Source organism: Argiope bruennichi, chromosome 8, assembly GCF_947563725.1.
Source record: "Argiope bruennichi chromosome 8, qqArgBrue1.1, whole genome shotgun sequence".
Classification (NCBI taxonomy): domain Eukaryota; kingdom Metazoa; phylum Arthropoda; class Arachnida; order Araneae; family Araneidae; genus Argiope; species Argiope bruennichi.
The window spans coordinates 114,413,858-114,438,352 of NC_079158.1; the positions used below are offsets into that span (position 1 = coordinate 114,413,858).

At 31.4% G+C, this 24,495-nt stretch overlaps 1 protein-coding gene across 2 annotated transcripts; it reads left to right on the forward strand.

Annotated features, from left to right (window-relative positions):
• The first annotated feature begins 133 nt into the window (after window positions 1-133).
• On the forward strand, window positions 134-24,495 carry LOC129981223 (dephospho-CoA kinase domain-containing protein-like). Of its 2 annotated transcripts, none has more exons than XM_056091974.1 (5): window positions 134-175; window positions 2,008-2,142; window positions 20,025-20,228; window positions 21,540-21,627; window positions 22,671-24,495. In XM_056091974.1, the coding sequence occupies exons 2-5, from the start codon at window positions 2,031-2,033 to the stop codon at window positions 22,966-22,968; spliced, it is 702 nt and encodes a 233-aa protein (XP_055947949.1). In that variant the 5' UTR covers window positions 134-175; window positions 2,008-2,030; the 3' UTR covers window positions 22,969-24,495. The 2 variants fall into 2 exon arrangements, with proteins under 2 accessions (XP_055947949.1, XP_055947948.1); XM_056091973.1 differs by lacking the exon at window positions 134-175 and adding an exon at window positions 185-340.

Consider the following 24,495-nt stretch of genomic DNA (forward strand, 5'->3'; position numbering starts at 1 on the left):
ATAACCTTTGTAGGCTTTTTGAACACCTAAAAATAATATAGTCTAAGATACATTCATACAAAAAAAAAAAAAAAAATATCTGATATTTCATTATCTAAACTGTAACTCTGACTGATTATATCTTCGGTTTTGTTTACAAATACTTCCTGTATCCAAACCAATAATGCACTATGTGGTAAGAAACAATTTGTGTTGTGCCTTAATCACGATGTTGTAATATTTCCTTTCAGTTCTAAAGGAAAAAATGCTACAGTTTTATAAGGAAATAAATGAAATGTACTCAGCAGTTTCCTTTCGGTTAAATATTCATATGTTTTGACCTCCCGTGTTACTTTTGAAAGTTAGTATGCATTTTTGTTACTATAAAAACATTCTTTCAAAGGACATTTCTATTTTTTCTTCTTGTGTGTAAGATACTAATGTTTTTATTAATCATAACTCCATATAAATAATATACTGACAATCTTTATTATGATTAATACAGCATAAGACGAAAACTTTTTTAAAAATGCTGCAATTTAGTATATTAAATATATAATGGTGAACATACGATAGTGTTATATTTTAATAATTAATAACATGATTAAAAATATTTTAAGATTCATTATTTTTGAATCTTATTAAGTATTTTTTTAACACAGTAAGTTTTTAAAGACTAAAAACTAAAGTGGGTAAATTTGTCATATAGATATCTCATGACGAATTACATTTTTTTTCTATTTCATTTGTTTTTATCTTGAATATATTCTTTAATAAATTAATTCAAATATTTGAATAAATGTTCCAAAATGCCTTTTTTTTTTTTTTTTTTTTTTTTTTTTGCTAAATTGTTCTGTAACAGTATGGAGAATTCATTTAGCTTATTTAAGGTTTAATTAACTTATTTATATATTTAAATTCAGCATTTAGGAAATATAAATTTGTTATCTTTTAAATATTTTAATGCAATACTCTCTACTTTTATTTCTTGGAATAGAATACTATAAAAAGACAATTGATTTTTAAAGCTTTAAAATTATTAAAATATATCTATCATATAAAAATTGGAAGATCAATGAACTTTAAAAAATATAATTATAATAATTAAAAGAAAAATATTTTAATTAAAGAATTGTAAAATAAGCTACTAATTTTTAAATCAAAAAGTTTCATATTTAGAAAATTAGTCAAAACTTTTAAATAATTATGATTTTAGATTCCCTCCTGAGTTTTCAACTATCAAATGATAATATTGATTTTAAAATTTAAATTTATATATCTATTCCTGATTAGCTACCTTTGCTGACCAATTGATTCGCCAAAATTAATGCACATTAAAATTTGCAATTAAATTTTTTTGTGTGTGTCATTTGGTTCCTTGATAGTTTCTTCAACAAAATGTTTCTTAGCTTTAAATTTGGATAGTCATGTAACTTACTAGAATAAAAGTATATAACACACTAATACAGAAACCTTTTAAACATTGGAGTTACTGAAAAGATAATTTTTTACCTTTCATGTGATAGAAAAATAATTTTTGTGCTGTAATATTTTTGAAAGTATAGTGAAAAAAAATGGCAAAATTTTGCTTAATTTCTTATTAATTAAAATTTTAAAATGTTCATTTGAAAGTGCACATTAATTCTCTTCAAAGTATGTATGTACTAAGTTTGGTATCTTTATATTAAACGGTCTGACCTGTAAAGTGTAACATACACACCTGCAAACATAAATACTCATTCATCTTTATTACAAATAAAGGTAATAAATTAATATTTATCCAACAATTCAAAATGATACTACTTGATTTTTAAACATGCATATTTAGTCTTTTTTTTTTTTTGCTTATTTATTTATTTTTGATTTCATATTATTATTTTTGTACTTATGATATATATATATTACTTTCATATACTTATTTATTTTCCTTCATGTATATTTTTCTTTTGACTTGATTTATATGCGTAACAGTTATTACTATTAATTAATGTTCTATTTATCTAAAATATTTTCATTCTGATTTTTCAGTTTCTAAAAGATCCTCTTTGACAATGTTTCTTGTTGGGCTTACTGGAGGTATTGCCTCTGGTAAAAGCTCAGTGTCAACATTTCTCCGTAATATGGGTATTGAAATTATTGATGCAGATGTCATAGCTCGAGAAGGTAATGTGTTGAGCATTTGTAATTAAAATATATTTTAAGTTTCGTTTACTTGTATAATAATATTTTAATGGTGGTTGTATGACTTTAATCAATGGTACAGCCAGTACTTGCAGAATTGGAGCATGTTATCTGCATTTTTTCATGCCGCTACTTTTTTATGTGCTTAGTTGTAAAATTGCATGTTTTCAGAGATTCGTCCATTCATTAGTCAAAACTGTTTTCTTTTTTTTCCCCTCTATATTCCTGTTATAAAATCAAAATAAAATGTATCTGCACAATATATTACAATATGCATGATAAAAACTAATTTTCATCAATTTGTTGCTTCCATATTGATTAAAGCACAAATTAAATATTTAAATTAAAAATAAATAATTTTTAACAGATAATATTATTTGCTAGTTGCCTCTAGCAACCAGCTGGTTTGCAAGGGGTAATGCTCTCTAAAATTTTAATTTAAATAAATATTTATGTACCTTGATTTTTTAATACTTCTTCAACAAAATATTTTTAAGCTTCAGATTTTGATAGTCTCATAATTTATATTATTATAGAACCCTTACAACATTTTGTTCATTGTACTATAGATCTCTTTAATTTGCTGTCAACTGCCATAAGATTTAAATTTGAAATGGAACAGATTAAACTTCAATAAATATAAAAACTTTTTGCTGAAACTATATATATACTAGCAGACCTGGCCACTCGTTGCTGTGGCTAAGGTCTTTTTTATATTACATAGTAGTAAACTATTCAAGGGAAACAGTAGGAGAACACGGTCATGGGGACCACCATGCTTTTTTACACAGATGCCATTTGTAAAAAAACATGGGGACCTCCATGATTAATTTTCTAGTACTGTTGATATTGAGCAAAAATCAATACAAAAAAAAATTAATTTAAATTTCTTTATTTTTTGTATTCAAGTTTGTAACAAATGAGTACATTACAAAGTTTTTAGTAAAAAACATGTAACACTTAAACTTATAAATGAGGTAGGTAGGGCAGATAGTTTTAAATCTTTGACAATAATGTTTGTTATTTTGAATTATAAATACTTTTAATTTCAATTTAATTTAGCACTAATCGATGCACAATATTTTTGGTTAACCTGTCTTTAGCTAACACAAATAGATTTGACGGTTTTCCTACACGTGAACATGCAACATTTAATAGTTGTCCATGAGAAAAACATGGATTTTCCAAATCTAAATCACAAATGGACATTGTTTGGCCTGGAGATTTAATTATAGACATGGCAAAAGCTAAACGAATTGGAAACTGTAACCTTTTGAAGGGTATCGTAGATTCTGATGGTATCATCGGAATACATGGCAACAGGACCACTTCTCCTTTAAACTTTCCAGTTAAAATGGTAGCTTCAAGTATATTTCCGGTGATCTTTTTGATGACCAAACGCGTACTGTTGCATAATCGTGGTGGATTCAAATTACACAGGAGAATAATAGTTGAACCAATCTTTAATCGAAGGTTATGTGGTGGCATTCCAGGTATATCTAGTGAATTTAAAAATTCAATTGGAAAATTTACACTATCATTTTCATCAACAACAGTATCGATTAATTTAAATGACATCAGATCGCCTGGTAACAACTGTTGTATTTGGAAGTTAATTACGTCAACATCAACATTTTTGGCTGCCAAAATAGCCCGATCACTGAGCCAGTTATGATTCAAGTAATTATTCTGTATATCCGGAAAAATACTCTGAATCAATTAATGTTTTCCCTGAAGAACAGTGCAGAAATTGTCTGGCAGTTTAATGCATTGCGTATTTGGTTGCAGTTCTATTTTACCGTTCCCAATATCTAGTAATTGTTCAGAAAATATTTGTGCTGATGGATCATTTTGCAATTGTACGCACATGTTTATGGCCAATCGAAGTGTTTCAACACTTCGCCATAAGAATGATTGTTTTAAACATGCATTTTAATTAAAGATTGTTGAACAATGAAGCACTAATAATTAAAAAGCAGGAAGAATTCCACTGTATTACTTTTACTATAATATGAATTCAATTTATACTTCAGTCTAAATAACACGTGGTCGGCTATGCTAATACCAAAAATTGAAAAAGTAAGAACAATTGAATTTCATTGTATTGTGTTTACTACGAAATAAATTTAACTTATACTTTAGCCTCAGCAACACATGGTGGTTATGCCATTAAATTGTAGCTTATGTGAAATGTTGGTACTTTTAACACAGCGCCATCTGTTAGAATACTTACTCAATCCAGTCAACAGATATCTCGCCATCTGTTAGAATCGCTTGGAGCTAACAGATAATTGTGACTGTCAAATAATGAACAAATAATTTGTTCCTTCTTAATACCTTCCTTCTTAGTATAAACCCTTTATGATGTATAATAAATCCTCTAACTTCAGTGATACAGATTCTGGCTTCCTCAGCTTAAAGGAAAGATTTTTTTTTTAAAAAAAAAGTTATATATTCCACACATGAAGTTGCCATGAGATTTATTCTGTCATTGATACATTTGTCTGTTGCAATAATTCAAAATTCATTTACAAAATGAAATCAGTTTTAAAAGCATTTATTAAATAATGATAAGCATTGTAGCTGAAGTGAATGATAGCTGAGTTGATGATAGCTGACATAACTTGATACGTACATGCAGTTTATTAGTAAAGAAATGAAAAACTGAAACGATTATTGTAACCATTTTTTATTATCATATCTTCAATAATTTATATAAAAAAAGATTAAATTTCATTTAGTATACAAATGAGTTAATATTTTTTTATTATCCGATTAGAGGAACTTATTATTGGCTCGTTCACTTACCTTTTTTACGATATCATTAACAAAAGAAATAAAATCATTTAATTGAAAATTCAATGAAGGTAACAAAATGTTATTGCCGTACAACATTTTTCTTAGTAAACAGTCAGATAAAGAATCGGAATTCATTCAAAACGAAAAATAATAATTATCCGTGTGCACCTCCAAGTATTTTTCCAAACTTCTTTATAATTAAAAAAAGCAGAATTTTAGTATGTTATATTAATCAGTGATCCGTTAAAACGTTTGTAATTAATCATTTTCAAATCAAATATCTTATTTCTGAGAATTGCCACCGTGCACAGTAATACAAAATTCAAACATAAGATCGTGATACTTTATCCTTTGCAACGTATCAAATTTATTGTATGCATTAAAAAATAATTGTGGAAAGTGATATCTTATTCCTGAGAAACGTTTTCGGATAGGATCATAAATAATTCGAACATTCGGATTCGAAACGTAACGCAAATGCGTGGGGTTTTCTACGCCAGTTGGGGTAACGCTATGCAAATAAGAAATTTTTAATTTCCTTTATTCTGTTTTATTTTGATTAAAAAGTACTTAAGAATGATTCTGAAAGATCGATTAACTAACAATGTTTAATTTTAAATGCATCAAACATTAAGAAAATAAATAGAATCGTTTCAAATAATCAGCCGAAAAATCTTAAGCCTAGCTTCATGACTGTTGGGGGAAAAAACTGAAGCCGTACTCATTTGGCGATGGGAAAAATGAAAAGATTTTTTTTTGGCGGGAAAGTTAGTTTTTAATTAATAATTAAAATTCTAATTAAAAATTAAAAAAAAGGGCTATCCTATCTTTTAAGTTAGATCAAACTGCACACGGTGTGCAAATTTGATTAAAAGCGGTTAAGTAGTTTAGGAGTCCATCGCGGGCAAACAACGTGACACGTAATTTATATATATTGTTACGAACCTATAATATTGCTACCCGGCACGAATAGAGTCATCGCAAGAAAGACCGTTGTACGATCGGTCCTGTACGTGCTGAGATCAATGAACTTAGAGCTTGGCGAGCATTTGGCGGCTTGGTGATAAATTTGGCGAGTTTGGCGACTAAATGGATAGTACCGGAAAGTTCGAGAACTTTCAAGATCCATCCACTAACAACCGAGATGCAGCCAGGTACGCCCTGATTGGTCAGAAGATTCTAGCCCCGCCTCCCGGAACTATAAAAGACGGGCACTCAGAAGCTACGAAGTCGTGAGTTGTTGTCAGTTCAATTTGCTGTGTATTCACTTGTGTGCATAAAAGCAAGCTGTGATTTTCACTTGATTTTGTTTGAAGTCATTCTCGTGTTAGCTTCCGTCATGAACGGTAGCGTTTGCGAAGAAGGTGGAAAGCGCAGATGCGCGGAGACGAATGAAGAAATGATCATTGATGGCAATCATAGTGATATGCCTCAAACTAAAGAGAAATACACTTGCATCCATTGCAAGGAAAGATTGATGATCCGCGATGCGGTAAAAGTCCTAAGACTTGAAATTGAAGGTATCAACCAAGCCACAAGGCATGCCAAGAGGGAGCAGATTGATTATGCTCACCCGCATCTTGCAGCCATGGAGTCTAGAAGAAAACAAGCGATTCTGGAGTTGGAGACCCTTCTGGGTAAGATGAACCTTGTTAGTTCTTGTCAGGACTCGAAATGTGAACACTCTAAGGAACCCTCCCTGAACCTGAGTAATGATAATTTCGTCTCTCCAACAAAGAGGAAACTTGCCAGAAATAAACCGGAACCCCCTAAAAATGTAATTAACATAAGCAATAAATTTCAAGTCCTCAATAATATTCCAGTTGAAAATGAAACTCCCAACACTGCAGAACATAAAATACCACCAATAATGTTGAAATATGCAGATAACTTTAATGAAATTTTATCCCAAATTGCCAAAACCTGCGGCAAAACTGTCAACAAACTGAATAAAGGGTTCATAAAAATATTCCCAGAATCGGCTGATCAACACAAAGCCATTCAAAATTTCTGCAGGCAGCAGGGTTATGATTATTATATCATATCCCCCCAAAACAAAAGACCATTAAAAGCAGTCATCAAAGGGCTCCCCCATGAATACGACACAAAAATAATAGCTCAAAACCTAGTTGATAGTGGTTTCCCAGTGACTAGGGTTGTTCAACTTACCCAGCTAAGAACTAAGAGACCTCTTCCATTTTATATGGTTGAACTTAATAAAACTGAAAAAGCCGAGGAAATCTTTAAAATAGAACATCTGGATTACCTTAGTATCACAGTAGAGCCCTACAGAGGTCGCAACCTAGTCTCGCAATGTTATCGTTGCAACTTTTTTCACCACGCAGCGAATAACTGCAACATAAAGCCCAGATGTCTGAAGTGTGGCGAAAGCCACGAAACTAATGCTTGCGTGATAAAGGAAAAAATTGAAACGCCAACTTGCATCAATTGCGGCAAACAAGGGCACATAGCATCTTACCGCTTCTGCGAGGCCTTCCCAAAAATTCAGTCTGCGAGAAAAAATAGGGACAACTATTTTCACAAAAACTAATCTCTGATCAGGCCAAATGTCAGTTTTGCAGGTCTTTTTAAAAACACAAGCCATCATGAGATAGCGCCTCCATTACACTTTTACCACACAAGCCCACCAGAGCTGGCGCCACAAACCTATGGTCACAAACAAGCCAACAACACCGTTTTAGAAGGCAATGATTTCGCTGACATTATAGAAGCAATGAAAGAACTGAAAAAGCTAACGACCGAGTACCCTTTACTCTTTTCACAGCTTAAAAAACTAAAAACTGCAAACACTGTTATGGAAAAACTGGATATACTCATGAAGGCATTCGATAACCCAAGTCAACCTGTCATTAACTAGTTTTCTCCTGCAATAGCCTTCGCATAGTCTATTGGAACGCAAATGGCATTAACAATAAAATAATTGACCTTCGTAATTTTGTAAATAAGTATAACCCCGATGTAATCCTACTGCAAGAAACTCACCTTAGACCACAAAGAAAAATTTTCCTGGCAAACTATTTCTCATATTACAGTTACAGAGCTAACCAGGCTGGCGGCGGTACTGCAATTTTAATTAAAAATGGTTTACCTCACAGTGAGGTCCCCCAACCTTTACTACAACATGTAGAAGCTAGCGTGGTAAAATTAAATTTTAAAAATCAAGATCCAATAACCTTAATCTCTATTTATATCCCCCCTAGTGCAGATAATTCCAATTTTATTTTCGACATCGAAAACCTGATGCAAACAGGACCTAATCAAATAATTTGCGGAGACTTTAACGCTCACCACGTTAGCTGGGATTGTAAGCGTAACTGCCCAAAAGGTAATTCCCTAAAATCATTCGCCCTTCAGGCCGGATTAGACATTATAGCACCGTCCACCCCCACTAGATTTGGGCCTCAGTCAGCCAATACAATAGACCTCACCTTAATTAAGACTTCCTGTACCCATATGAAATTCACTCCTTACCTGAACTTAGCTCTGACCATAATCCCATCTTATTAAATTTTTTCTTTAAATATTCCCTGCCCAATAATCTTAATAAATTTAAAACAAACTGGAATAATTTTAAATTAACCCTCAGTCAATCAGAAACCCCAAACATTGATGAATTTACAAACCCAGATAAACTTGACCATTTTGTAAACATCTTCGAATCGCAAATTATTAATGCAAAAAATCTAGCCTCCGCCCCCATTATAAATAGTCAAAATTTTATTGACCCTAAAATTAGAAACCTAATCAGGGACAGGAACTTTGCCAGGAAAAATTTTCAAAAAACCAGAGACCCAGTCTTCAAGAGACTAATGAACCAAATTAATAAGGAAATTGAAAAACTTAACAATAAAATCCAAAGCAATGAATTTATACACAAATTAATTAGTGTTAACACAGAAGACGGATCAATCTGGAAACTTGTCAAAACTCTTAAAAGTAAAAAACAAAAAATTCCGGCCCTTAAAGGCCCTGCTAGTATTGCAATAACTGATAAAGAAAAAGCAAACTGCCTGGCGGCTAGCCTTGAGAAACAATTTCAACTTAATGAATTGAGCAATTTCACCACAGAACATAATGTAAATAATACAGTTAAAGGCTTTCTCGACTCATTGCCACAAAATTTTATTGATATTCCCCCTCCCTCAACTGATGAATTAAAGGATCATATTAAAAAACTTAATATCAAAAAAGCCCCTGGCCTTGACAGTATTAACAACAAAATGCTGAAAACACTTCCGGACAATTACCTAAAATTTTTAATTAATATAATTCATAGCATTCTCAAATTAGGATATTTTCCCATGTCATGGAAAACAGCTGCAGTTATCCCCATATTAAAACCAGGAAAAGACCCAACTGATCCCTGCAGTTATAGACCCATATCCCTACTCTCCTCTGTCAGCAAAATTGCTGAACAGATAATTCTCAATAGATTAAATAATTACCTAGAAGAACATAATATACTAACACCTGAACAATTTGGATTTCGCCGTAACCTATCTACAACCCACCAATTAATTAGAGCAGTAGAATTCATTGAGGAAGGTTTTGAAAATAAACAAAAAACTGCAGCGGTTTTCCTTGACATTCAGAAAGCTTTTGGCAAGATGGTCTTATATACAAGCTAATTAATTACAACATACCCCCACATCTTATCAAAATTATAATTTCTTACCTCAGTTACAGATCCTTTAAAATCAAGATAAACAATGAATTTTCGGAAGTAAAACCTATTCTTGCAGGTGTACCTCAAGGATCTAAACTAGGGCCAATTTTATTTTCCTTGTTTATTAATGATATCCCCAAGCAATTTAACACTATGTTGTGCATGTACGCTGATGACACTGCAATACTAGCTAGAAACGAAAATCAAAATTTCATTACCATAGCTTTAAACCGACATATTAAATCTCTTGAGGACTGGTTCGTCGAATGGAAAATTGAAATAAATGCTAGTAAAACTGAAGCTATAGTTTTTAATAAAAATAACTGTAAAAAGAATTTCTCCTCAGTTAAAATTAAAAATCAAACTGTCCCGTGGTCTAAGGAATGCAAATATTTAGGCGTTATTCTAGATAGTAAATTAACTTGGAAACCCCACTTTATTTACACAGCTAAAAAGTTTCGAGACCTAACTCGTAAATTTTATCCCTTAATTTCTCGAAACTCCAAAATGAGTAGACAAAATAAAATGCTTATTTACTCTGCCTACTTGCGTCCAGTATTAACTTATGCCTGCCCTGTGTGGGGATGTGCTGCCAAGACTGATCTTAGACTTATTGAACGCCAGCAAAATAACTTGATTAGAAATTTCTGCAATATGAAATACTACGATGCCCAATACAAATATGTACTTATGCCTAGACTATCCCCCTCTTAAAAAATTCATTAAAAATCTAGCCACTAACTTCTTTAAAAACATGGATAAGAATGAAAATGAAGCAATAGCTAAAATCCCTAAATATAAACCATCTACAAACTCTAGAAGACCCCGTAATATACTACTTTAATTTATCTCAGCCCCTTAGTTTTTCTTCATAACCTTTATTTTTTCAAACTCAAATTAAACAGTATCTCAATAGCCAATTCTAGCTCACAAGCAGTAAAAACTTACTAAGCCCAACGGCAGCGTACCCCCCTCACCCTAATATCAGACAATCACAATGAGTCCTGACACTCGTCATCTCCAAATTTCGTCGAAGACGGCCACGGCAAAGTATAGACAGCAAAGCACTGTGAAGTCTCTCCTTACCGGGGATAAGCCCCTGCCGGGGCTAGGCTCCCCGTCAACCCAACCATCAAGCTACGAAGTTGTTGTGTGGATAGTAAGAAGTCGTGTCGTATGTATCGGTTGTCGTCGTGTGGATCGTAAAAAGAGGCGGTGTGTGGTGAGAGTCGGAGTCGCCGACACGTAGAGGTCTTGGAGAATTAGACAGCAAGAGAGCTGTGGAACTATAGCAATTAAATGTGCTGCGCTATTACAATTGATTAGCGATATTTGTTGTAGAAGAAAAAAAATTGTAACAGTTGGTGTCAGAAGTGGGGTTAGTTGGACTTTCCTGTGTATGCCTTGAACCAGAAAAATGGATGAAAAATTCGCATTGTTATTTGCCATGAGGGCAGAGATAAAGAAAGGACAAGAGGAATTGATGAATGAATTCAAGATAGAAATTTTAGAAAATAAAAGTAACAAAACCGAAGACGTCCATGATATCACAGAAGAAATTGAAGGAAACAGCGAGAGCCAAGTGGAAGAAAAGACTGAAGATCGAATGGAGACCAGTGTCACCGAAATGGAGCTTAGCCATCCGGAGGATGAACCAAAGTTCAATGAGGAGATGCACGAACATGGAGACTGTCAAATATCTGCAGGGCTGGAACAGGCTTCTCCGAACGAGTCCCCTGAAGTGGAATCGAAGGTGCAAACACTTGGGGATGGAGAAGATGAACTCTGTTTGGACGGGTCTGTTAGTGGCGACCCGTGCTCGATGCCTATGAATGCAGATGTTAAAGAGACCCTGTTTGGACTGGATTCATCCCGGAGGTTGACTGGGCAACCTCTTTGCAAGCTTCTTAGTATCTCTTTGCATAGTGATACCGAAGAAGACTACGTGGCTCGAATCGCTGATCTCTGCAGTCTTGGCCCCAATTTCCTTCAAGAATTCGGCTTTGCTGTGGATTTGCAAAGTGGTGTGATGCAAATAGAAGCCGAAGAATCGCCTGTGTATCTGGTCAAGCTACGTCGTCGCAAAAGGACCCTTCCCCCAAAGGCAGATGTCCTCTTCAAAAGATCTTGTGTGGAGAGCTGCGGACAATCCTCGAATATCGAGAATAAGCCGGGAATAGTTGGAAATACTCCTGTGAAAGATCTGCAGACAAATTTGAATCCCTGGCTTTCAAGTGGACTCCGGATGGCACTGTTAAACAATTCTGATATTCGGTTGACTCGATGGAGGAAGATCAGTGTGACCAACCGACCAGCCAGGCTTGACTTCGTTTCAGAGAGTCCTGATGCGACACCATGTTTGGCTCCATGGGACATCCTGCATTTTAAGGAGCGGGATAAAGTCTGGGTGTACAATCCGAAACGACGAAGAGGTCCGTGTCAAAAGCATTGAGAAGGTTCGGATGGATCGTTAGTCGCCGCCAAATTAGCGAATGATGTCATCTTCGAAAGTGCAGAAGTCGCCAAATGCATCAACATCATCACATCGTTCGGAAGCCTACGCCAGCTGCTGGATTGAAGTGGACTGCCGGGACGTCAGTCTTTAAAGAGGGGAGCAATGTTACGAACCTATAATATTGCTACCCGGCACGAATAGAGTCATCGCAAGAAAGACCGTTGTACGATCGGTCCTGTACGTGCTGAGATCAATGAACTTAGAGCTTGGCGAGCATTTGGCGGCTTGGCGATAAATTTGGCGAGTTTGGTGACTAAATGGATAGTACCGGAAAGTTCGAGAACTTTCAAGATCCATCCACTAACAACCGAGATGCAGCCAAGTACGCCCTGATTGGTCAGAAGATTCTAGCCCCGCCTCCCGGAACTATAAAAGACGGGCACTCAGAAGCTACGAAGTTGTTGTTGTGTGGATAGTAAGAAGTCGTGTCGTGTGTATCGGTTGTCGTCGTGTGGATCGTAAAAAGAGGCGGTGTGTGGTGAGAGTCGGAGTCGCCGACACGTAGAGGTCTTGGAGAATTAGACAGCAAGAGAGCTGTGGAACTATAGCAATTAAATGTGCTGCGCTATTACAATTGATTAACGATATTTGTTGTAGAAGAAAAAAATTTGTAACAATATTAAGATATATATTTATGACTTTAGAAAATCAAATCCTTCAGCATTGTAATCTTATGTGTACCATAGAATATTTTTGTAATTCTTTGATATATTTATGCAAAGAATTATTCAATAAAATAAATTTCTGATTCTTCATAAAGTTCATTTTTATGTTCAAAAATATAAATGTGGTAAATAATATTTTATTTCAATTAATAAATGTACTTCTGAAAACAATTGTAAACAATTTTATATAGTCCTTTGATCCTGTAAATCATATCTAGTAAAATTATACCTACAATCTTGTGTTTCAGTCTTTTGCGAATCAAGCCTGGTTAAGGTATATATATATATATAGTTATAGTTATTGCTTTAATTATTATTATATTAAAACAATTAACAACTTCATTATTTTAGACAATAAATCTTGGGGAAAGTCCAACCGCTGATTGGTATATTTTCTTCAAGATGTCAATGGAGAGGCCTAAAATCACTTGTTTTAATAGATTAGAGACTTTCAAATTTTCATAACTCAGTTAGTTTTAATTGCAAAAGAGTGGTACATTTTTATACGAAATATTAGTGTCTCAGGATTATTTTGTTAAATATGACTCGCAGTGGCCAGAAGAAAATTTTAAATGCATAATTCACCAGAATATTTATTGATTCAAACTACATAAAATATACTTATTTATTTCATTTAATCCATTGTTATTAGATATATATGCCAATTAATGAAATTTTAAAAATTAACCGGTGGGCCCTGATTATATTAGATGTTCTGTTTATATTAAACTATGTTTCCCTTAATTAAAACTGATTTATTAAATTATTAATAATGGTACTGTAAAGGATCATAGAAAAGTTTTCTTGCTTTTATTTTTTGCGAAATATTGTATTTCATATTTATTTCATACAGACTTGTATTGAAAATTACGCTTTTCTAGATTTCATTTTCAGTAATAGTTACTTTATTTTTTAATTTGAGTTTTTGTTAATGTGATGGCAACCCGTTGATAAAAGTAACATTTAATGTGCTCTTGCAAGCAAAATTTTATTTTTATTTTTTGCAAAATAAATTATTGGAAAATATCATTAGAATATTTTTTTAAAAATTCATTAAAAGTAGAAACTTAATCTGTAGGCTAAAACATTGGTACCATTGAAGAGATAATTTTTTGAACTTTAAGATAACGTAAAAACCATTTTTGTGCTGTAATATTTTCTGAAATTATCATGGAACGATGCCAAAATTTCTCTTAAATTTTCATTAATGAAAATTCTACTTAAAATTTCAAAAAAATTGCCCTGATGTGCACATTTCCACCCTCCAAAGTATATATGTGTCAAATTTAGTAGCTCTAATTCAAACTGTCCGGTCTATAGAGTGCCAACACACACACACACACACACACACACATATTCATCTTTATTATAAGTAAAGATGAAATTATATAAGAATGATATGCTTACATTAAGTAAGTATATATAGGATTAGAACTTAAGTAATGCCGATGTGTCATGAAAAAAAATAATATAGGATTATTATATATATAATATTGTTACAAACCTATAATATTGCTACCCGGCAAGAATAGAGTCATCGTAAGAAAGACCGTTGTACGATCGGTCCTGTACGTGCTGAGATCAATGAACTTAGAGCTTGGCGACAGACTTGGCGGCTTGGCGATAAGTTTGGCGACTAAATGGATAATACCAGAAAGTTCGAGAAGTTTCGTGATCCATCCAGTAATAACAGAGATACACACAGATACGCCCTGATTGGTCAGAAGATTCTAGCCCCGCCTCCCGGAACTATAAAAGACGGGCACTCAGAAGCTACGAAGTCGTCGTCGTGTGTATCGGAAGAAGTCGTGTGGATCGTAAAAAGAGGCGGTGTGTGGTGAGAGTCGGAGTCGCCGACACGTAGAGGTCTTGGAGGATTAGACAGCAAGAAAGCTGCTGAACTATAGCAATTAAATGTGCTGCGCTATTGCAATTGATTAGTGGTATTTGTTGTAGAAGAAAAAATTTTGTAACAATATATATATATATATATATATATTATATATATAATATATAATAACTTCAATAATTTATTCTGAAATACAAAATCATAACATCATAAAATAATATTAAATTTTCCTTGAATAAGTAGAAAATATGTTTAATGCATTATATTTTAAGATAAAGAAATATGTGTACTTGTCCATTAACTGCATGCTGTTAGTAAACTTTTGATTCGACTGGCAAAAGTTCACATTTAAAAAACTTTTTTTTAATTGCAAGTTATTAGTGAGCACATTCAATGAACTAACATGATATCTTTCATGATATGTTTAGCAATTCTGGCAGGGTGAGGGGGGCAACTAATCACTGGCATGCACTTAATACATAAGTACCAAAGTATGAATTAACTCATCTCAATTGGATCTTCTACTAAACCTTACATATCAGCCTGCTCTTGCTCTTGTGAGATAAGTTTTAGTAGGTTTATTGCCTCTCTGTTTGCTCACGTCATCAAAATTTTCTCTCCACCTTTGGAATTAGAAAATTCTGTGGAACTTGATTTCCAGGCGACCGCGATAAACCGCCAAATCATCTAAGAAAAACAGCCAAAAGTAGCCAAACTAAATGCAAGCAATTCTAGCTCGGCATCGTTTGAATAGCGATCACCGTGGAAATAAAGATGAACCGGAAATTCAATATAATATAAAAACTGTTTTGACTCTATTCAGTAATACATTTTCTTCTGTCTATTCACATCAATAATGATTATCATTTCAACATATCATATGATTGTGTGTGAGGTGGGATAATTTTGCTATCTTGAAGGAAAATAAGCAAATATTTTTTTAATACTGCTGGAACGAAAATATTCTGATTGTTTGGAATTGTTGGCGGATGAGTTTTAACACTGTAGTCTGTGTAGTCTTTATTGCATTTGTTGCATGCAATCATAAACGGGAAAGGATTGAAGTGTTTGTATACTGAAAGTCCCAAAGAAGTGCCAGATATTAAATAAACACTGGATGTTTTGATGTCAGTTTTTATGGCGGCTTGATCTTTCAAAATAATTAATGGAAAAGTTCCTGTCCACTTAAGATTTTCCTCAGCCTTTAGAGTGCATATGAGTAACAATAGAAATGTTCAACCATAACATTTACTTGTAACCAAAGCAGTTCTTATTCGGCTTACATCAAGTAGTTGTGTCCATTTTCTTGAGGAAGATCATTTGAATTACTTATTCTGATGTTTCATAGAAATGATATCGAAAAATGATAGACCCAACTATTAAACACGGCATGACAGAGGATTTCTAAAGATATGTCTGCAATGGACACATATTCAGGCTACTTAATGAGCCAGTCCCCAAGTTCAAATTATAGCTTAATTGAATTACCTATTTAATCTTCTAGATCAAGTTATAATTTTAATTGAGTTACATATTTAGTCTTAGAAATTTTTAAATGCATTCTACGCGATCTGGTAATTGTTCGATTTCAGACTCTAAAACTTCGGAGTGTAAAAATTCAATTGTTGTAACTCCGAATACACATTTAGATCATTTTAATTTGAATGTATAATTTTAAAGAATTCTCAGATACTCAATTTACTCTTCTGGAGTTTGAGAAATTACAGGAATGTCGTCAAAGAAAGCATAGTGAGGCCACAAATAACTCTGCCGATGAAGCACTAAAAGGTACATACAGATGCCAAACTGCGAGTGCTCTCAACTAATTAGTAGGTATATATGGCACTCTTGTAGACATTATCGAGGTATATCAGAATTTGATGATTAACTTTAATGAGGTCTATGTGATAAAAGATCAGAAACACCGACACTGAATGGTAATACAGTAGTTAACAGAAGCGTGCATAGAACATGTGAAGAATTAACAATATGATTTGTATAGAAGAAGACCAAACAAAGATTAAAGAACTACCTATTGCAATATTTCGAAAACTTTAAGATGATAATATTGAAGCAAAAAACAGTTGTATAAAGTGGACAATCGAAGTGATTGAACGAAAACAGAAAGTTGTTATTGAAAAAGCAGAATTTGGTCCATCCCATACACCTCTTTCCTAACTCACCATACAGAATTGCTAATGGATCCCAGTATAGAAATGTATAATCCTTTCATTGAAATAAAGTAAATTGAAAAACAAAACAAAAAAGGGCATGAGATAACAGTATACTTCTACAAAATAGATTTCACATTTTGGGAAGAAGGATCAGATGAAATTCCTGCTGAAAAAAAAAAAATCAACCTTGAAGTTCTAGAGGATTATATTACCCTCCAAGATATCCATGAGTCCTTTCCTAGGACCGAAAATATTTTTACTAAGGAATTCATCGGAATAAAACACGCGAATGCCCAAAGTAGAACTAAGATAATCGATCTACTGGAAAGTCTGAAAAAGAATTTATTCTTTTCGAAACTCCTTAAGATGGACAACTGAAAATGATTATTAAAGACCTCTCAACAAACCAATGGAAGGATGAAATTAAAGGTGAATTGTAATCCCTTAATTTTTAACTGAATAAAATGAATAATTTTAACATCATTTTATCTTATGCTTTGTTGGATCACTTCAGAATTCTGTCCGCTGTCTTCTTGAAGGCAATGGTTTGATTGTGTCGGAAATTTGCTTACACTCGGAGCTGCTGCTCCTCTAATAATTCTACCATTTTTATCTTGCACCTTATTGGATTTCGAATGCCGACGCATGATTCCCAAAATTTCACTTTGTCGGCTATCGCTAAATTTTTCTCAGCTTAGAAGTTTTCCCGTTTTTAGATTTGAATCAAGGTTTGGAATTACTTATCAGATGATAGAGGTTGCTTCGGATAGTAGATACAGATTGAATAATCGAATCGACATGCTGAGTTCAAAAATTGCTTTGTACTTTACAGAGCAAAACCCGCGAAATTGAATGTCCACGGCTTTAATTCCGCCTGTGTTGCTTTTCTAAAGGGATGACGAAGTCAAACCTTCATCTTTTTTTCTATTGATTTGTAGTTCGTAAGACGTGTTTGGTATCGAAGTCTGGGATTCATTCATTATGAGTCCAAACCTATTTATTCTGTATACAAATTATTAAATCAAGTTTACTTGCATGAACAAATGATAATGCATGATAAAATCTAACTCTTAACAACATGTTGAGCTTCATTTTACAATTAAAAGCTTAAATCAACCTTTATTATATTGCAACTCTGCCGAGCTAAAGAAAACTAATGAATAGAATTGGGTGGCACATCTCTCTTAAATGTGCTACAAACTTCATAGAAATATTAATGTGAAATTGGAACTGAAATATTATTTATTTGAATAATTTTGCTTTTCGCGTGAATCCATTTTGGGTAAACGTAAGAAAATATTATTCTCTCTTCACCAAAATCGAGATATTTTTTCGTCAATGTATAATACTTATTTCCCCAATCTCAATTAAGATAGCCACCAATAATCAAGTTTTAACAGTGTTAAATCCAATTCCACATTTTGAAAACTTATTATTTTTACTCACTGAAATTTGGTGGCAGTAGCAGTTGGCCTTTAGTCTAATTTCCAATGCTATATTCTAAAGATTAAACTTTCTGTTCTAATTAATTTTTTTCTTAAATCGTATTCATTAATCATGACTTAAATATTGTTGCATCAGCATTTAGTATCAACAAAATATTATAAATAAAACTTCTCTAATTGCCAAAATGCTGTAATATCAGATTCTTTTAATCCGTAAAATTGATATGGAGCTAGGCAAATTTGCTTGCATGGCAAAATAACGCTCACAGTTGTAAGAAACGAATTTTAATAAAACTAATATTTATAAGAAAAGAGTTCGGGAAGAAATTCCTTAAATTATCGTTTGCGTTTTTACAAGAATCTGTAATTCTTGCATATCTTTTATGCAAAATTTGTTTAAATTAAACTAGTGCGCGACAAATATCTAAAAGTTATTGGTACATTTTTGTGCATAATTTGCAATTTCTCTCTAACGTTATGGGGTAATATGCTATATTTGGGCACATTTGTTTATACATTTATAGGTGCTAACAGAAAGGAAATGTTCTATATCGAAAAAAAAAATTTCATAACATCTAGCAATGATTCTTCCCCACCCCCATAAAAAAAACTCACCAAATTCTTTTAATGATGAAAAAAATTAATATCCAGGTTGCATTAATGATTTAATTTTTTTATGGTCCACAATGATCCTGTTCCCCTCGAATAAGTCTTGAAATGAGTATATAGGATGAAAAAGGATTTGATACTTTGTAAACTACATTGATCATTAATGGAGGGTAAAAATTAAATAAAATCATTTCAAATTCATTAGCAAATATACACAATAATTAAAAGTAATTAAAACATGCAAATATTAAAAGGCTGGATAAGCATCAGACCCAAATCTCGTCCTTTCAACAAAACTATCAAAATAATATAACAAAAATGAATAATACTGAAGATTTAATCTCTTATTTTCAATAATCCTAACTTCAGAATATGCACCAAGTTTATCAAAATAGCGAATACCAAAAAGCTGTAGGAAATATTCTATTCATTATTTCACTTACCAGAAAATAGAAGATGTAATAACAGCACGTCTAATTACCTGGATTATCATCGTCCCGTGTTTACTGAATAAATTTGAAGCTTTGTAATAATAAATTTGAAGCCTTGGCTGTTTCTTCTGTAACTTAGAGATTGGCAGTAAACGTATTCTGGTGTACTGTTTGAAGTATTCAATTCATAGACCAAACATTTGGAATAAGCTCACTTTCAACCACCAAGAAATTTCATCTCTTAAAATTCTGATCCAAGAAACTATTTTTCATAAACGCTTTCGATACTTGTCGGTTGTAACGGCTACCAAAAAGCGCCTTGAAAAAAAGTTCGCCAATTTGAGATTTCAATCGTCAAATTATATAGCAAGTGATTCGCATGCTCAAAGTTTTTCATAATAAATAATAAGGCTAAATTTTTTTCCTGATGCTTTTTAGTAGCCAGCCGTTACAACCGAATTGAACTGCTCTTTCTTCAATTTTTCTTCGTCCACTGAAGTTTTTTTTTTATATATATATATTTATTAACTCTGACTCTCTGGCCTGAGGGGATGACTACCTTTACAGCAAAAAATCCCAGATTTTTCATTTCAAAAATAATAATAATAATAAAAATTATGAAAACTTATATTTTCATGACAATTTTTTTAAAAATCCTTCAATATGATAATTTCTTAAACTATATTCCAGTTGTTGAACCTGGTAAAAGAGCTTGGCGAAGAATTCGTGAAGAATTTGGCGAAGGTGTATTTCACAGTGATGGAACACTGAACCGTCCAGCTTTAGGACAAGTTGTCTTTTCACAGCCAGAAAAGCGCAAAGTTCTCAACTCTATTACACATCCTGAAGTTTTCAAATCTATGTTCTTTAAAGCTGCCAAGTTATTTTTCTGTGGTACAGTAAATTTTTCTAATTTTTATATGATGTATTATTTATCATCTCTGATTATTATTATCATTTTTCAACTTCATTTTAAAACGATATAATTTTGATATTAATGAATTTTATAAAAATATAAAATTGAAACATTGAAGATATTTTATTTTCGAAAATACTTTTAATTTTCTTATAACTGATTTTTTTTATTTTTTATTTTGAATTGATTCAAATTCATTTGTCGCATTTGGGAAAATTATGTATGCATAATTATACACTAAGGATTCGTTTCAGTGCCTTGGGAACTGTAGAATACAGTTATTGAAATTCCAAAATTCATTCTGAGAATGCTTCTTTACTTAAAGGTACTTAATTACGGTTTACTTGACAACTTGCAGATTATATCAAGATCATCATATACAACTTCCTGCAACCATCTTGGTGATCTCATTACTTTACTTTCTCATTACACCACATAACATATAGCCACGAACGTAAAGTACCTATGCTAAATTTATTGAGACAAATTAACAACAGCCCTAGCAGGAAAATAAGAAAGCTACGAAAAATAACTAAAAAAATCAAAGGAGATCGTCCAACAAAATCCTGTTAGAAAGATATACTTTATATCACAATGAAAATGTAGGAAAAAGTTTCAGGAAGTTAGCTGTAAAATTGGCAGAGATGTTTGGAATTAAAATTATAAATTTTCCATTATTTGAAAAAAAAAGCTTTATCCGGAAATTGAAAAATGTGTTCTGTATTATCATGTTTTTTGAGTAAAGCAATTTCATGAGAGTAAATTTTTTAAGAATATATACATTGAGATGAATTTTTCAATTTTAGGATGAACTCTTATTCAATTCACGCAAATTTCATAATAATTGCTAGTATTTCCTTCAAGTTTACTGGCAACTTCCTAAAACTTTTTCTTGTGTTATTATCATAACATAATGTACATCTTTCTAATCTGACTTTTTGACTGATTTCCTTTTTTTTTTTATTATTATTATTATTATTTTATGAAATATGAAATTTTGCCATCATTATATTAAAATCATACATTTTACACATAGATTGTATAGATATTTTGCACTAATTTCTTTTCTTTGTTTAGAATAATTCTGAACTACCTTTTGGTTTGTAAACAGCTTCCATGTATTCATATTCCATACAATCCTTCTTAAAATATAATTTGATTTGATTACTTTATTGGAATTCTATTTTCTGGACTTTTTAAACTATATTGGTCTACAATCTGCTAGTGAGTTATGCTTTCCTTATTCTTTCTATAAATTGCCAGTATTAATATAATTTTTGAATTGATAGGTCATCAGTTTGCTGTTCTTGATGTCCCTCTTTTATATGAAAGTGGAAACTTATATAAATATGTTCATAAAACTGTTGTAGTGACATGGTAAGTTTTCTTTCTTTTTAATTCTCTAGTTTATCTCACATTTGAATTTTCATTTTCTTTCAAAATTTCCTTGATGTACATTTTTGTTCAAAAATTTTAATTTATTTAGTTGGTGCTAAAGAAAATAAAACTATTCATTATTTAACAAATTATTAGTTATTGTGAATTCCAGTGTTTTTCCTTTTTATCATGTTTGCAAATTTTAAATTTTATAACCAATTTTTCATTGTCTTTCCATTATTCAATTGCTATAATTTTCTTAAAATTGATAAGTATTTGATGATTGTAAACTATATTCATGTTATTATAATTTAATTATCGCATTGATTTAGTTAAATTATGATTACATATGAATGGTACAACCTGATAACAAAGTTGAAAAAATAAATGTTCAATCATCCACTAAATATATAACAACAAATTATAAACTCTAAAGAATAGAAGGAAGATGAATTTTAAAATATTCTACTTTTTATACCTGAATAAAAGTATGTTTGTAAATCTATTTTTACTTAACAGTTTTTACTATTTCACATACAAAGACATATTCATACATGAAACTGAAAGTATTTTAATCACTGAAAAGTTCGAACTTGAGATTTTGACGAATCTTCTCTCAAGTTCGAAAAGCATTTTCACATTATGTCTGTCTGCTTTTAAACATGATAATTCACAAATGCTTAGAACTAGACAAGTGAAATTTGTCATATGGACAAAACCAAATTTGTTGATTTCTGTCAAATTTTGAACAAAATCCATTCTGGAAAAGTCTTTCTGTCTGAGTACAAGTGAAATTGAATAACTACAAAAGTGAAAGAGCTGCAAAAATTTGACACAGAAATTTAGCATCTAAAGTATACAACCTTATCTGATCTGGAAAAATGGTTTGTAATCAACTATTTAATTGATTGCCACAATATCTTTATACTTCATAATATTTGTAAGTAAAATTTGCAAAAAAATTTAAAAGCATGCAAACTATTGATTAACTTTTTTTGTATAGTTAATTAATTTATTTATTAATATTATTTTATTGTTTGTAGTGAACCTGCTCAGCAATTAGAAAGACTCATGGCTAGAGACAATCTATCAGAAACTGATGCGCTGGCTCGCATCAATGCTCAAATGTCATTGGCTGAGAAAGCGAAAAGAGCAGATTTTGTCATTTCAAATACAGGGGATAGAGAAAATACAAGAGAGCAAGTTGAAACTTTAGTGAAGCAGTTGAAGAATTTGAAAACTCATTGGAAATACCGTTTCATATTTTTAGGTTCTGTGTTGATTACTGTTGGTGTAATTGGAGTGGGGCCTTACATGTTGTACAAATATTTAAAGCCCTGAATGCAATAATAGAAGCAAAATTCATGTTAATATATCTGTTCTATTTAACAGCTATGATTTGATAATTTTTGTCTGATATCGTCTCAATTATATAACATCTGTCTTTCCAGTATTGTATTATTTGAAAAATTTATTTTATATCACTGGATATAATATAAAACTGATAGGATATTATGAAAAGGTTTGGTACATTAGGTTTATTTTTGATGATAAATATAGATTTTGTTTTAAATAACTACATCAGTCACTGAAAGAATTATTTTGAATTAAATCATAAGGTCTGTGATAATTTTTAAGATAAATAGGAAAGTAAAGCTATTGGCAACAAATACTGTTGATCAATTTAATATATTCATTCATGCCATTGTTGATATTATAAAAATTGTAAAAGATAAAAACTATAATATTTTTTTTTATTTTTAAAAGATTTCTTTCATTTAAACCTTAGTAAAAAGGAATCTTTATATTAAAATTATTTATCTTGTACATTTACTTGAATTCTAAATGATTAATCAAATTCTTTTTCTGTATTTTTTGGATTTTAATTATGATCAATACTGTACTTTTATACAAGCTTTCATTGTTATTACTGTCACAATTAATTTTGTTTTGTTATTCTTTTTTTTTCTCCCAAATGTACTAACTTTCATGAGTTTAAAGCAAAATAATAATAAAAAATGTATACAATTATTTTCACATTAGTTTGGATCCTTCTTTTTAAGTATTGTTTTGATTTGAATTTCAAAGAATATTTGATTCAAGCCATTTTGAGAAATGAAAGTGATTTGAAAATTTTATGTGTTAGGGTTAATGAATAGATTTTTTTTAGATGTTTGTATGTTTAAAAAAAAAATCCCATTTAATTAAAATCTTTTAAGAACTAATAAGATCATCTGAAATAAGGAGATTCACAACCGTCAAATAAACTCCATCAAACATCAAAATTTTTATCAAATGAACTATCATGCTTAAAGAAATTTGATATTTTTTGTCATTTTTTTTTTTTTTTTTAAGTTTTTGAAATTGAAGTGCAATAAAACTCAGGTTCTGTTTCCTTTAAATATATACTTTACCCATAAACTACATCAAGCCTTTGTCAACTCTTTGAATTTCACATTACTTTGTGATTACCTTTTACTACAATTTTTATCTAATTTAATTATAAAGGAAATTTTTTTTCTTGTAAATCTTCTATTATTAACTTTTCACATTTAGTCTGTCCATTCTGAAGTATCATTATATTAATGTTACTGTCATAAACATTTTTTGAAAATGAATGTGAAAACTTTGTAATTATTATATTTTGACAAAAACTGTCCTCAAAATAAAGAAAAGTAAATTTTTGTAAGCAAACTTTAAAAAAAAAAAATTCTGATTTGAAATGAATTATATGTTTGTTTTATATGTATGTTTATATAAATGCATTACTAATTTGTCAGCTAAAAAAATCTATTATGACCAGAAAATGTGCAATATAACTTATAGTCTGTCATCAAGGCATTAGTATGAAAATATTTAAATTTTATT